Source organism: Salmo salar, chromosome ssa02 (assembly GCF_905237065.1).
Source record: "Salmo salar chromosome ssa02, Ssal_v3.1, whole genome shotgun sequence".
NCBI lineage: Eukaryota > Metazoa > Chordata > Actinopteri > Salmoniformes > Salmonidae > Salmo > Salmo salar.
In genome coordinates this window covers 93333226-93347148 of record NC_059443.1, presented here as the reverse complement: position 1 = coordinate 93347148, position 13923 = coordinate 93333226, and the positions used below count along the sequence as shown (strand labels likewise).

Below are 13923 nucleotides of genomic sequence, written 5' to 3'. Positions count from 1 at the left end.
AACACGACTAGCTTCATCACCATGACACGACTAGCTTCATCACCACGACACGACTAGCTTCATCGACTAGCTTCATCACCACAACACGACTAGCTTCATCACCACAACACGACTAGCTTCATCACCACCGACACAACACGACTAGCTTCACCACCGACACAACACGACTAGCTTCATCACCACCGACACAACACGACTAGCTTCATCACCACCGACACAACACGACTAGCTTCATCACCACAACACGACTAGCTTCATCACCACAACACGACTAGCTTCATCACCACAACACGACTAGCTTCATCACCACCGACACGACTAGCTTCAACACCACCACACGACCCACTTCATCAACACAACACGACTAGCTTCATCACCACAACACGACTAGCTTCCTCATCACCACCGGCATAACACGACTAGCTTCATCACCACCGACACGACCAGCTTCATCACCACCGACACGACCAGCTTCATCACCACCGGCACAACACGACTAGCTTCATCACCACCGACACGACCAGCTTCATCACCACCGGCACAACACGACTAGCTTCATCACCACCGACACGACTAGCTTCATCACCACGACACGACTAGCTTCATCGACTAGCTTCATTACCACGACACGACTAGCTTCATAACCACGACACGACTAGCTTCATCACCACGACACGACTAGCTTCATCGACTAGCTTCATCACCACAACACGACTAGCTTCATCACCACAACACGACTAGCTTCATCACCACCGACACAACACGACTAGCTTCATCACCACCGACACAACACGACTAGCTTCACCACCGACACAACACGACTAGCTTCATCACCACAACACGACTAGCTTCATCACCACAACACGACTAGCTTCATCACCACAACACGACTAGCTTCATCACCACAACACGACTAGCTTTATCACCACCGACACAACACGACTAGCTTCATCACCACCGACACAACACGACTAGCTTCATCACCACCGACACAACACGACTAGCTTCATCACCACAACACGACTAGCTTCATCACCACAACACGACTAGCTTCATCGCCACAACACGACTAGCTTTATCACCACCGACACAACACGACTAGCTTTATCACCACCGATACAACACGACTAGCTTCATCACCACCGATACAACACGACTAGCTTCATCACCACCGACACAACACGACTAGCTTCATCACCACAACATGACTAGCTTTATCACCACCGACACAACACGACTAGCTTTATCACCACCAACACAACACGACTAGCTTTATCACCACCGATACAACACGACTAGCTTCATCACCACCGACACAACACGACTAGCTTCACCACCGACACAACACGACTAGCTTCACCACCGACACAACACGACTAGCTTCATCACCACCGACACAACACGACTAGCTTCATCACCACCGACACAACACGACTAGCTTCATCACCACCGACACGACTAGCTTCATCACCACCGACACGACTAGCTTCAACACCACCACACGACTAGCTTCATCACCACAACACGACTAGCTTCACCACCAGCACAATACGAATAGCTTCATCACCACAACACGACTAGCTTCATCACCACCCTGACAGCACGACCCACTTCATCACCACAAACATGACTAGCTTCATCAACACAACACGACTAGCTTCATCACCACAACACGACTAGCTTCATCACCACAACACGACTAGCTTCCTCATCACCACCGGCACAACACGACTAGCTTCATCACCACCGACACGACCAGCTTCATCACCACCGACACGACCAGCTTCATCACCACCGGCACAACACGACTAGCTTCATCACCACCGACACGACCAGCTTCATCACCACCGGCACAACACGACCAGCTTCATCACCACCGACACGACTAGCTTCATCACCACCGACACGACTAGCTTCATCACCACTACACGACTAGCTTCATCACCACGACACGACTAGCTTCATCACCACGACACGACTAGCTTCATCACCACGACACGACTAGCTTCATCACCACGACACGACTAGCTTCATCGACTAGCTTCATCACCACAACACGACTAGCTTCATCACCACAACACGACTAGCTTCATCACCACCGACACAACACGACTAGCTTCACCACCACCGACACAACACGACTAGCTTCATCACCACCGACACAACACGACTAGCTTCATCACCACCGACACAACACGACTAGCTTCATCACCACCGACACAACACAACTAGCTTCATCACCACAACACGACTAGCTTCATCACCACAACACGACTAGCTTTATCACCACCGACACAACACGACTAGCTTTATCACCACCGACACAACACGACTAGCTTCACCACCGACACAACACGACTAGCTTCATCACCACCGACACAACACGACTAGCTTCATCACCACCATGACAACACGACTAGCTTCATCACCACCGACACAACACGACTAGCTTCATCACCACCGACACAACACGACTAGCTTCATCACCACCGACACAACACGACTAGCTTCATCACCACCGACACGACTAGCTTCATCACCACCGACACGACTAGCTTCATCACCACCGACACGACTAGCTTCATCACCACCGACACGACTAGCTTCAACACCACCACACGACTAGCTTCATCACCACAACACGACTAGCTTCATCACCACCCTGACAGCACGACCCACTTCATCACCACAAACATGACTAGCTTCATCAACACAACACGACTAGCTTCATCACCACAACACGACTAGCTTCCTCATCACCACCGGCACAACACGACTAGCTTCATCACCACCGACACGACCAGCTTCATCACCACCGGCACAACACGACTAGCTTCATCACCACCGACACGACCAGCTTCATCACCACCGGCACAACACGACCAGCTTCATCACCACCGACACGACTAGCTTCATCACCACCGACACGACACGACTAGCTTCATCACCACGACACGACTAGCTTCATCACCACGACACGACTAGCTTCATCACCACGACACGACTAGCTTCATCACCACGACACGACTAGCTTCATCGACTAGCTTCATCACCACAACACGACTAGCTTCATCACCACAACACGACTAGCTTCATCACCACCGACACAACACGACTAGCTTCACCACCACCGACACAACACGACTAGCTTCATCACCACCGACACAACACGACTAGCTTCATCACCACCGACACAACACGACTAGCTTCATCACCACCGACACAACACGACTAGCTTCATCACCACCGATACAACACGACTAGCTTCACCACCGACACAACACGACTAGCTTCACCACCGACACAACACGACTAGCTTCACCACCGACACAACACGACTAGCTTCATCACCACCGACACAACACGACTAGCTTCATCACCACCATGACAACACGACTAGCTTCATCACCACCATGACAACACGACTAGCTTCATCACCACCATGACAACATGGTGTGATTCAGCGTGTGATTCAGCGTGTGATTCAGCGCGTGGTACCTGCAGGTCGTCGAGGAGGGATCCTCCCAGTGACATCTCTCCCAGAGGCATGTCAGGGTTCGTGGTGTGCAGGAAGCCTTGTACCTCTGTGCAGATATCGAGAGCGAGACTCTCAGCTCTGTGGACGACCTCTGGGGTTAAAGCTGCTCTGGTAGAATAATACTGATGGAGGCGGTCCTACAGAGAGCGAGAGGTTAAAGGTCAGATATCTCTGGTAGAATAATACTGATGGAGGCGGTCCTACAGAGAGAGAGAGGTTAAAGGTCAGATATCTCTGGTAGAATAATACTGATGGAGACGGTCCTACAGAGAGAGAGAGGTTAAAGGTCAGATATCTCTGGTAGCCAACAGGGCTTCTCTGATGAAGTGCACCTGACGCCAACATACTCATTAAATAATTAGGAGCTTAGGGAGTCATCTTCTCTCCAGAAATGTTTGGTGATCCACTAGGAATGCCTTGAAGATGGACCAGTGGGATGAAATGTTCGGTGATCCACTAGGAATGCCTTGAAGATGGACCAGTGGGATGAAATGTTCGGTGATCCACTAGGAATGCCTTGAAGATGGACCAGTGGGATGAAATGTTCGGTGATCCACTAGGAATGCCTTGAAGATGGACCAGTGGGATGAAATGTTCGGTGATCCACTAGGAATGCCTTGAAGATGGACCAGTGGGATGAAATGTTCGGTGATCCACTAGGAATGCCTTGAAGATGGACCAGTGGGATGAAATGTTCGGTGATCCACTAGGAATGCCTTGAAGATGGACCAGTGGGATGAAATGTTTGGTGATCCACTAGGAATGCCTTGAAGATGGACCAGTGGGATGAAATGTTTGGTGATCCACTAGGAATGCCTTGAAGATGGACCAGTGGGATGAAATCCGGCAGGTCGGTAACCCAGAGCGTTAGAGTGGTGTTCCTACCAGACTACAGACCAGCGTCTGGATCGGTACTTAACATACCAGCGAACCACATCATATCGTACAGCATAAAATACACGGCATTCGGAAAAGTATTCAGACCCTTTCCCCTTTCTTTCCACATTTTGTTACATTACAGCCTTATTCTAAAATGGATTAAATTGTTTCCCCTCATCAATCTACACACAATACCCCATAATGACATCACAATACCCCATAATGACATCACAGTACCCCATAATGACATCACAGTACCCCATAATGACATCACAGTACCCCATAATGACATCACAGTACCTCATAACGACAAAGAAAAAACGTTTTTTGGGGGGAATTTTTACAAATATATTCAAAATAAAAAACAGAAATAACTTATATAGCTTCACATTTTTTTTTTTTTCATAACTTTTAGAATAAGGGTTGTCCTCAGCAGGAATCGAACCCACGGATCCTTGACGTTGCAAGTACCACGCTCTACCACGATCAGATCGCACGCAGTCAGGCAGCCACTGTAGAATCCTGGCTTAGAGGTCAAGGGTCATACCTGCAAGGTGAGAGACAGCTGTAGGCTCTTGGCTAGAGGTCAAGGGTCATACCTGCAAGGTGAGAGACAGCTGTAGGCTCTTGGCTAGAGGTCAAGGGTCATACCTGCAAGGTGAGAGACAGCTGTAGGCTCTTGGCTAGAGGTCAAGGGTCATACCTGCAACGTGAGAGACAGCTGTAGGCTCTTGACTTAGAGGTCAAGGGTCATACCTGCAAGGTGAGAGACAGCTGTAGGCTCTTGGGTCTCTGGGACTCTGATGCTTTGACAGGCTTCTCTTCCAGACTAGACTTCTGCTGCTGGGGCTGGCACAGGTCAGCTAGAAAGAGAGGAGAGGAGAGAGAGGATGGGGTGAGAAAGAGAGGAGAGAGAAAGGATGGGGTGAGAGAGAAAGGATGGGGTGAGAAAGAGAGGATGGGGTGAGAAAGAGAGGAGAGGATGGGGTGAGAAAGAGAGGAGAGGATGGGGTAAGAAAGAGAGGAGAGAGGATGGGGTGAGAAAGAGAGGAGAGAGGATGGGGTGAGAAAGAGAGGAGAGAGAGAGAGGATGGGGTGAGAAAGAGAGGAGAGAGAGGATGGGGTGAGAAAGAGAGGAGAGAGGATGGGGTGAGAAAGAGAGGAGAGAGAGGATGGGGTGAGAAAGAGAGGAGAGAGAGGATGGGGTGAGAAAGAGAGGAGAGAGAGCATGGGGTGAGAAAGAGAGGAGAGGATGGGGTGAGAAAGAGAGGAGAGAGAGAGGATGGGGTGAGAAAGAGAGGAGAGAGAGAGGATGGGGTGAGAAAGAGAGGAGAGAGAGAGGATGGGGTGAGAAAGAGAGGAGAGAGGATGGGGTGAGAAAGAGAGGAGAGAGGATGGGTTGAGAAAGAGAGGAGAGGGGATGGGGTGAGAAAGAGGAGAGTGGATGGGGTGAGAAAGAGGAGAGTGGATGGGGTGAGAAAGAGAGGAGAGAGAGGATGGGGTGAGAAAGAGAGGAGAGAGAGGATGGGGTGAGAAAGAGGAGAGAGAGAGAGGATGGGGTGAGAAAGAGAGAGAGAGGATGGGGTGAGAAAGAGGAGAGAGGATGGGGTGAGAAAGAGAGGAGAGAGAGGATGGGGTGAGAAAGAGAGGAGAGAGAGAGAGGATGGGGTGAGAGAGAGGAGAGAGGATGGGGTGAGAAAGAGAGGAGAGAGAGGATGGGGTGAGAAAGAGAGGAGAGCGAGGATGGGGTGAGAAAGAGAGGAGAGGAGAAGAGAGGATGGGGTGAGAAAGAGAGGAGAGAGAGAGAGGATGGGGTGAGAAAGAGGAGAGAGAGAGAGGATGGGGTGAGAAAGAGAGGAGAGAGAGGATGGGGTGAGAAAGAGAGGAGAGAGGATGGGGTGAGAAAGAGAGGAGAGAGGATGGGGTGAGAAAGAGGAGAGAGAGGATGGGGTGAGAAAGAGAAGAGAGAGGATGGGGTGAGAAAGAAGCGGTGTGGTAATCAGTGTCCTGTACCTTTCTGTGACTTGGTTGCCTTGGCGACGTGTTTCATGACAACACTCTCCAGCCCCTTCCTTATGGACTTGGGGGAGGCGGAGACTAAGCTAAGCTCCTCCCAGCTCTCCGACATCTTCTGTTCCACCTTCTCGTCGTCCGCCTCTCGGCCGGCGCGTTCTATCAACTACAGATACACACACCATTATACACCTGGACTACCATCGTTCAGATATACACACCATTATACACCTGGACTACCATCGTTCAGATATACACACCATTATACACCTGGACTACCATCGTTCAGATATACACACCATTATACACCTGGACTACCATCGTTCAGATATACACACCATTATACACCTGGACTACCATCGTTCAGATATACACACCATTATACACCTGGACTACCATCGTTCAGATATTCACACCATTAAACACCTGGACTACCATCGTTCAGATATTCACACCATTATACACCTGGACTACCATCGTTCAGATATTCACACCATTATACACCTGGACTACCATTGTTCAGATATTCACACCATTATACACCTGGACTACCATTGTTCAGATATTCACACCATTATACACCTGGACTACCATCGTTCAGATATTCACACCATTATACACCTGGACTACCATCGTTCAGATACACACAGCATTATACACCTGGACTACCATTGTTCAGATATTCACACCATTATACACCTGGACTACCATCGTTCAGATATTCACACCATTATACACCTGGACTACCATCGTTCAGATACACACACCATTATACACCTGGACTACCATCGTTCAGATATACACACCATTATACACCTGGACTACCATCGTTCAGATATACACACTATTATACACCTGGACTACCATCGTTCAGATATTCACACCATTATACACCTGGACTACCATCGTTCAGATATACACACCATTTTTTAAAATTCCATTGTTTAAATGCACACACACATACGCTCTCTCTCACACAGGCCCTGTTCGAGCGCATAAAATCCATGATGCATTGTGGGTAAATTGTGACTGACTTAAATGACCTACAAAAAACGGTAATGAGTAATTATGATGCGAGTTGATTATTTTTATAATTTATTTCTCCAGTCAAGACGAAATTCACTCTCTCTCTCTCTCTCTCTCTCTCTCTCTCTCTCACCCTCTTGACAGCCAACGTAGCGATGCCCAGCACCGCAGCCCCTCCCACTCCCAGGACCAATCGGGCATTAGCCAGCAGGAAGTTTATTACCACGGCGATGCCCTCCTCGCCCCGGCTCCTCCCCCACCGGAAGTCCATCACTTCCTGTCCCACAGAGACACCTGATAGAAACAACAGAGAGCGAGAGAGATGACTTTCATTTTCTGTAGAGGGATATATGTATAAACAGGGGTGTAACTTTCACTGGGGGCATGTCCCCCCACATTCTGAAATGTGATTTTTTTTGTCCCCTCCCCCCAGTTTTATAATTGGAATGTGATACAAAACGAGGCAATGGGGGGCTTTAGGACCATGCGGACTCCTCCGAGCGATTGGGTAGGCTGTTAGGAGGGTTTATCCGAATGTATATGAAAATATACAGTAACAGTCAAACGTTTTTTTTTGGACACACTTGCTCATTCAAGGGTTTTTCTTGATTGATGACAGCTTTGCAACACTCTTGGCATTCTCTCAACCAGCTTAATGAGATAGTCACCTGGAATGCTTTTCAATTAACAGGTGTGCCTTGTTAAAATGTTAATAAATGTGGAATTTCTTTCCTTCTTAAATGCGTTTGCCCCAATCAGTTGTGTTGTGACAAGGTAGGGGTGGTATACAGAAGATAGACCTATTTGGTAAAAGACCAAGTCCATATTATGGCAAGAACAGCTCAAATAAGCAAAGAGAAACGACAGTCCATCATTACTTTAAGACATGAAAGTCAGTCAATCTGGAAAATGGCAAGAACTTTAAACGTTTCTTCAACTGCAGTCGCAAAAACCATCAAGCGCTATGATGAATCTGGCTCTCATGAGGACCGCCACAGGAAAGGAAGACCCAGAGTTACCTCTGCTGCAGAAGATAAGTTCATTAGAGTTACCAGCCTCAGAAATTACAGCCCAAATAAATGCTTCACAGAGTTCAAGCAACAGACACATCTCAACATCAACTGTTCAGAGGAGACTGTGTGAATCAGGCCTTCATGGTCAAATTGCTGCAAAGAAACCACTACTAAAGGACACCAATAATAAGAAGAGAGTCGCTTGGGCCAAGAAATACAAGCAATGGACACTAGAAGCGGCGCTCCTAGTGGCCGGGGACTATAATGCAGGCAAACTTTTAAATCCCGTTTTACCTCATTTCTACCAGCATGTTAAATGTGCAACCAGAGGGAAAAAAAACTCTAGACCACCTTTACTCCACACACAGAGACACATACAAAGCTCTCCCTCGCCCTCCATTTGACAAAACTAACCATAATTCCTCTTGATTCCTGCTTACAAGCAAAAACTAAAGCAGGAAGTACCAGTGACTCGCTCAAAAATGGAAGTGGTCAGATGACGTGGATGCTACGCTACAGGACTGTTTTGCACAGACTGGAATATGTTCTGGGATTCATCCAATGGCATTGAGGATTACAGCACATCAGTCATCGGCTTCATCAATAAGTGCATCGACAACGTCATCCTCACAGTGACCGTACGTACTTTTCCCAACCAGAAGCCATGGATTACAGGCAACAACTGCACCGAGCTAAAGGCTAGAGCTGCCGCTTTCAAGGAGCGGGACACTAATCTGGACGCTTATAAGAAATCCCTCAGACGAACCATTAACTTCTTGGTGACAGGGGGCAGTATTCAGAAATTCAGATGAATGACGTGCCAAAATTAAACTGCCTGCTACTCGGGCTCAGAACGTAGGATATGCATATTATTAGTAGATTTGGATAGAAAACACTCTGAAGTTTCTAAAACTGTTTGAATGATGTCTGTAAGTATAACAGAACTCATATGGCAGGAAAAAAACCTGAGAAAAAATCCAACCAGGAAGTGGCTTGTAGTTTTTCCTATCTAATCCCTATTCAAACTACAGTGTCTGTGGGGTCATTTTGCACTTCCTAAGGCTTCCACTAGATGTCAACATTCTTTAGAACCTTGTTTTATGCTTCTACTGTTACTGGGGAGAGAATAAGAGCTGTCTCAAGCCTGGGACCAACGAGTTGTTTACTGCGCAAGCACGCAGGCGCGCCGCTCCTTCTTTTTCCTCTGTAATGAACACGCTATTGTCCGGTTGGAATATTATCGAAGATTTATATTAAAAAGACCCTAAGGATTGATTGTAAACATCGTTTGACATGTTTCTACGAACGGTAATGGAACTATTTGACTTTTCGTCTCTGGTTTTGCGCTCGTGCGTTATGCCTTTGGATTAGTGATCTGAATGCACGACAAAACAGAGGTATTTGGACATAAATATGGAGTTTATCGAACAAAGCGAACATTTCTTGTGGGAGTCCTGGGAGTGCATTCCGACGAAGATCAGCAAAGGTATGTGAAGATTTATAATACTAATTCTGAGTTTAGTTGACTCCAGAACTTGGCGGGTAACTGTATAGCTTGCTTTGATGGTTGAGCTATGTACTCAGAATATTGAAAAATGTGCTTTCGCCGTAAAGCTATTTTAAAATCTGACACAGCGGTTGCATTAAGGAGAAGTGTATCTATAATTCTTTCAATAACCGTTGTAAATTTTATCAACGTTTATGATGAGTATTTTTGCAAATTGATGTGCTCATTCACCGGAGGTTTGGAGGGAATACATTTTCTGAACATCACGCGCCAATGTAAAATTGGGTTTATGGATATAAATATGAACTTTATCGAACAAAACATACATGTATTGTCTAACATTGAGTCCTATGAGTGCCATCTGATGAAGATCATCAAAGGTTAGTGATTCATTTTAGCTGTATTTCTGGTTTTTGTGACGCCTCTCCTTGCTTTGAAAATGGCTGTGTGGTTTTCTTGTTTAGGCGTTGTCCTAACATAATCTAATGTTATGCTTTCGCCGTAAAGCCTTTTTGAAATCGGACAATGTGGTTGGATTAATGAGAAGATTATCTTTAAAATGGGATATAATTGATGTATGTTTGAGAAATTTGAATTATGAGATTTTTGTTGTTTTGAATTTGCCGCCCTGCTATTTCACTGGCTGTTGAATAGTGTGTACCGCGGGTGGGACGCTAGCGTCCCACATGTCCCAGAGAGGTTTATCTCTGGTGTTGACTGACAGGACTGGTTCAGTCTCTATGATCCTAGACCTGTCACCTATCTCTGGTGTTGACTGACAGGACTGGTTCAGTCTCTATGATCCTAGACCTGTCACCTATCTCTGGTGTTGACTGACAGGACTGGTTCAGTCTCTAGGACCTAGACCTGTCACCTATCTCTGGTGTTGACTGATAGGACTGGTTCAGTCTCTATGATCCTAGACCTGTCACCTCCTATCTCTGGTGTTGACTGATAGGACTGGTTCAGTCTCTAGGACCTAGACCTGTCACCTCCTATCTCTGGTGTTGACTGACAGGACTGGTTCAGTCTCTATGATCCTAGACCTGTCACCTCCTATCTCTGGTGTTGACTGATAGGACTGGTTCAGTCTCTAGGACCTAGACCTGTCACCTCCTATCTCTGGTGTTGACTGACAGGACTGGTTCAGTCTCTATGATCCTAGACCTGTCACCTATCTCTGGTGTTGACTGACAGGACTGGTTCAGTCTCTATGATCCTAGACCTGTCACCTCCTATCTCTGGTGTTGACTGACAGGACTGGTTCAGTCTCTAGGACCTAGACCTGTCACCACCTATCTCTGGTGTTGACTGACAGGCCTGTGTCCCACTTTCCTTTCCCAGCTCTACGTGACCGTTTTCTGTTGGTGTCATATTTATCTCCTGCAGCACCTGGCAGACAGAAATAGCCTCAGTAGATCGCTCTGACAGAAAGCTGATTCAGATCATTGGATGTCCCCTTGGCTACCCTGGCACTAGACAGAGCCCAAGAGTTCATCCTAAATGGCACCCTATTCTCTATGGGCCCTAGCAAAAAGTAGTGCACTATATAGGGAAAAGGGTGCTATGGGTCCTGGCCAAAAGTAGTGCACTATAGAGGGAAAAGGGTGCTATGGGCCTTGACCAAAAGTAGTGCACTATAGAGGGAAAAGGGTTTCTATGGGCCCTGGCCAAAAGTAGTGCACTATATAGGGAAAAGGGTGCTATGGGCCCTGGACAAAAGTAGTGCACTATAGAGGGAAAAGGGTGTCATATAGGATTCAAGCCCAGTCTATTTAAAGACTGAGATGAGCTCAATTTGTGCAGGTCACATTATATTCCAGCTACTGTATATTCCTGGACCTGCACAGATATAACAACCAACTACCAGAATGTCAATATCCAAACTCTCTACATATTATATCTGTCATGAACCATATTGACTTATTCTCCGTGTCTCAGTATGGTGCAACCTGACACACGTTGTCCAAAGCTAAATGTTTCTAGTACAATAAACACACATCAACATAACGGGTCGATATAACCTAACTCGCTGTAGCCATATATACTGACAAAGGTTAAAAAAAACAAAACAAGAGAAGACGTTTAACAATCTCTTCTATAGACATTATGCAGAACAGAAAGTCGTAAAAAAAAAAACAGCCGTGTCTTTAGAGTAATGAAATCATAGCGTAGCTAGCTAATGTTAGCTACTGTCGTTTAGTCTAACTAGCTAAATATCATGTTTTCCTATTGTGTAAATCCTCCAAATAACACAGAGGAAGTGTGTGTGTGTGATAGCTAGCTAATGTTAGTCTAACTAGCTAAATATCATGTTATCCTATTGTGTAAATCCTCCAAATAACACAGAGGAAGTGTGTGTGTGTGTGTGATAGCTAGCTAATGTTAGTCTAACTAGCTAAATATCATGTTATCCTATTGTGTAAATCCTTCTCCAAATAACACAGAGGACGTGTGTGTGTGATAGCTAGCTAGTATATGTTCAGCCAGACATAGTAGTTACAAAGTTAGTTCATGTTTACAGTCTCTGTTTTATCTCCCTTTCAGCCAGTGTTTAATTGCAGCCAGTTTGGTTAGGTGGGATGGGCGCCGTACACTGAAATGTTTGTTTAGGAACTAGCTAGCACGGTTAGCTAGGTTAGCTAAGTTAGCAGTAAATCAACTATACGTATAAAACGCTGTAATGTTATTGTGAAAAGACAGCGGCACATCAACCAAACGGGCAACATGAGAGGGACAAAACTTTTGTTTAGTTTGCATACGAACAAGAGAAGCTAAGTTAGCTTATGTAGCTAGCATAAGTTAGCCACATTACGTTATAGCTAACTACAGCTGTTGTTATCATTTTCCTTTTTTTGTTGCGTTTAGCTGTTCGGATACAACTCGACACTCACCAATCTACAACTTCTGCTATATTGTAATTCTAACTCCAATCCATTTGGTTAAAAAACAACGTTATTTACCCGGACTAGTCGACCATATCTTGTCGTTTTTGATTATATCTGTCAACATGAAAAGAACATATCGTCCAATAGTAATGTAACATAGCAACCGAGGTCGTAAAACAGACGTTACGTGCTTCAACCAACCAATGGGTAGGTGCCACGTCATCGATTGACATATCGCTATAATATTACATTTACGTCATTTAGCAGATGCTCTTATTACATTTACATTTACATTTAAGTCATTTAGCAGATGCTCTTATCCAGAGCGACTTACAAATTGGTGCATTCACCTTATGATATATAATATTCTTAGATTAACAAAAAAAAATTCTAAAAAATATATTAAAAAAAAAATATATATATAATGTTCTTAGATTAACAAAATATATATATATAGCTACTGTCATTAGTCTAACTAGCTAAATATCATGTTATCCTATTGTGTAAATCATTCTCCAAATAACACAGAGGACATGTGTGTGTGATAGCTAGCTAATGTTAGCTACTATAATGTTATTAGATGAAAAAATAATAATAATTATATATATATATAATGTTCTTAGATTCATAAAAAATAAAAATAAAAAATATATATATAATGTTCTTAGATTAACAAAACAAACAAATGTTCTTAGATGACACATAAAATACCTGTCGAGGCGTTGTAAGATCTGGCAGGCGGAGGAAAGGCCTGGGCAGAGGAACACGCCCATACATTTGTCCGTATGATTGACAGCCAAGCGGACCAATGGCAGGAGACGTTATGTTCTGACGTTGACGTTTGGGGTCTTTGCAGCTGAAGGGGGTGGGAGTTTTAATTTATTTTTTACCCCAAAACACGCACAAGTTTATTGTGTGTAAAACATAATTTAGTCGGAACTCAGACATTTCCGACCCGCTAACAGGTTTCTGTTATACATTTGCCTGCGTTCAACCAGTTAGCAAGTTGGAAATTTCAGAGTTTCCTAGTAACTACTAGTATGTGAACTCAGCATTACC

General features: G+C 45.4%; 1 protein-coding gene across 4 annotated transcripts in view; it reads right to left on the bottom strand.

The window, feature by feature from the left end:
* mief2 (mitochondrial elongation factor 2) overlaps window positions 1–13060 on the bottom strand; it is a 16624-nt gene extending 3564 nt beyond the window's left edge. Inside the window, exons 1-5 of one of the 4 annotated variants that reach the window (XM_045712421.1) lie at window positions 12940–13060; window positions 7590–7750; window positions 6431–6596; window positions 5174–5280; window positions 3499–3675 (exon numbers count right to left, since the gene is read on the bottom strand). In XM_045712421.1, coding sequence (XP_045568377.1) covers window positions 3499–3675; window positions 5174–5280; window positions 6431–6596; window positions 7590–7750; window positions 12940–12988 — 660 coding nt within the window. In that variant the 5' untranslated portion in view covers window positions 12989–13060. Of the gene's footprint in view, window positions 1–3498; window positions 3676–5173; window positions 5281–6430; window positions 6597–7589; window positions 7751–12870 lie in introns of all 4 variants that reach the window. The other 3 variants (XM_045712426.1, XM_045712429.1, XM_045712435.1) reach the window with 3 other exon arrangements.
* Between the last annotated feature and the right edge of the window lie 863 nt (window positions 13061–13923).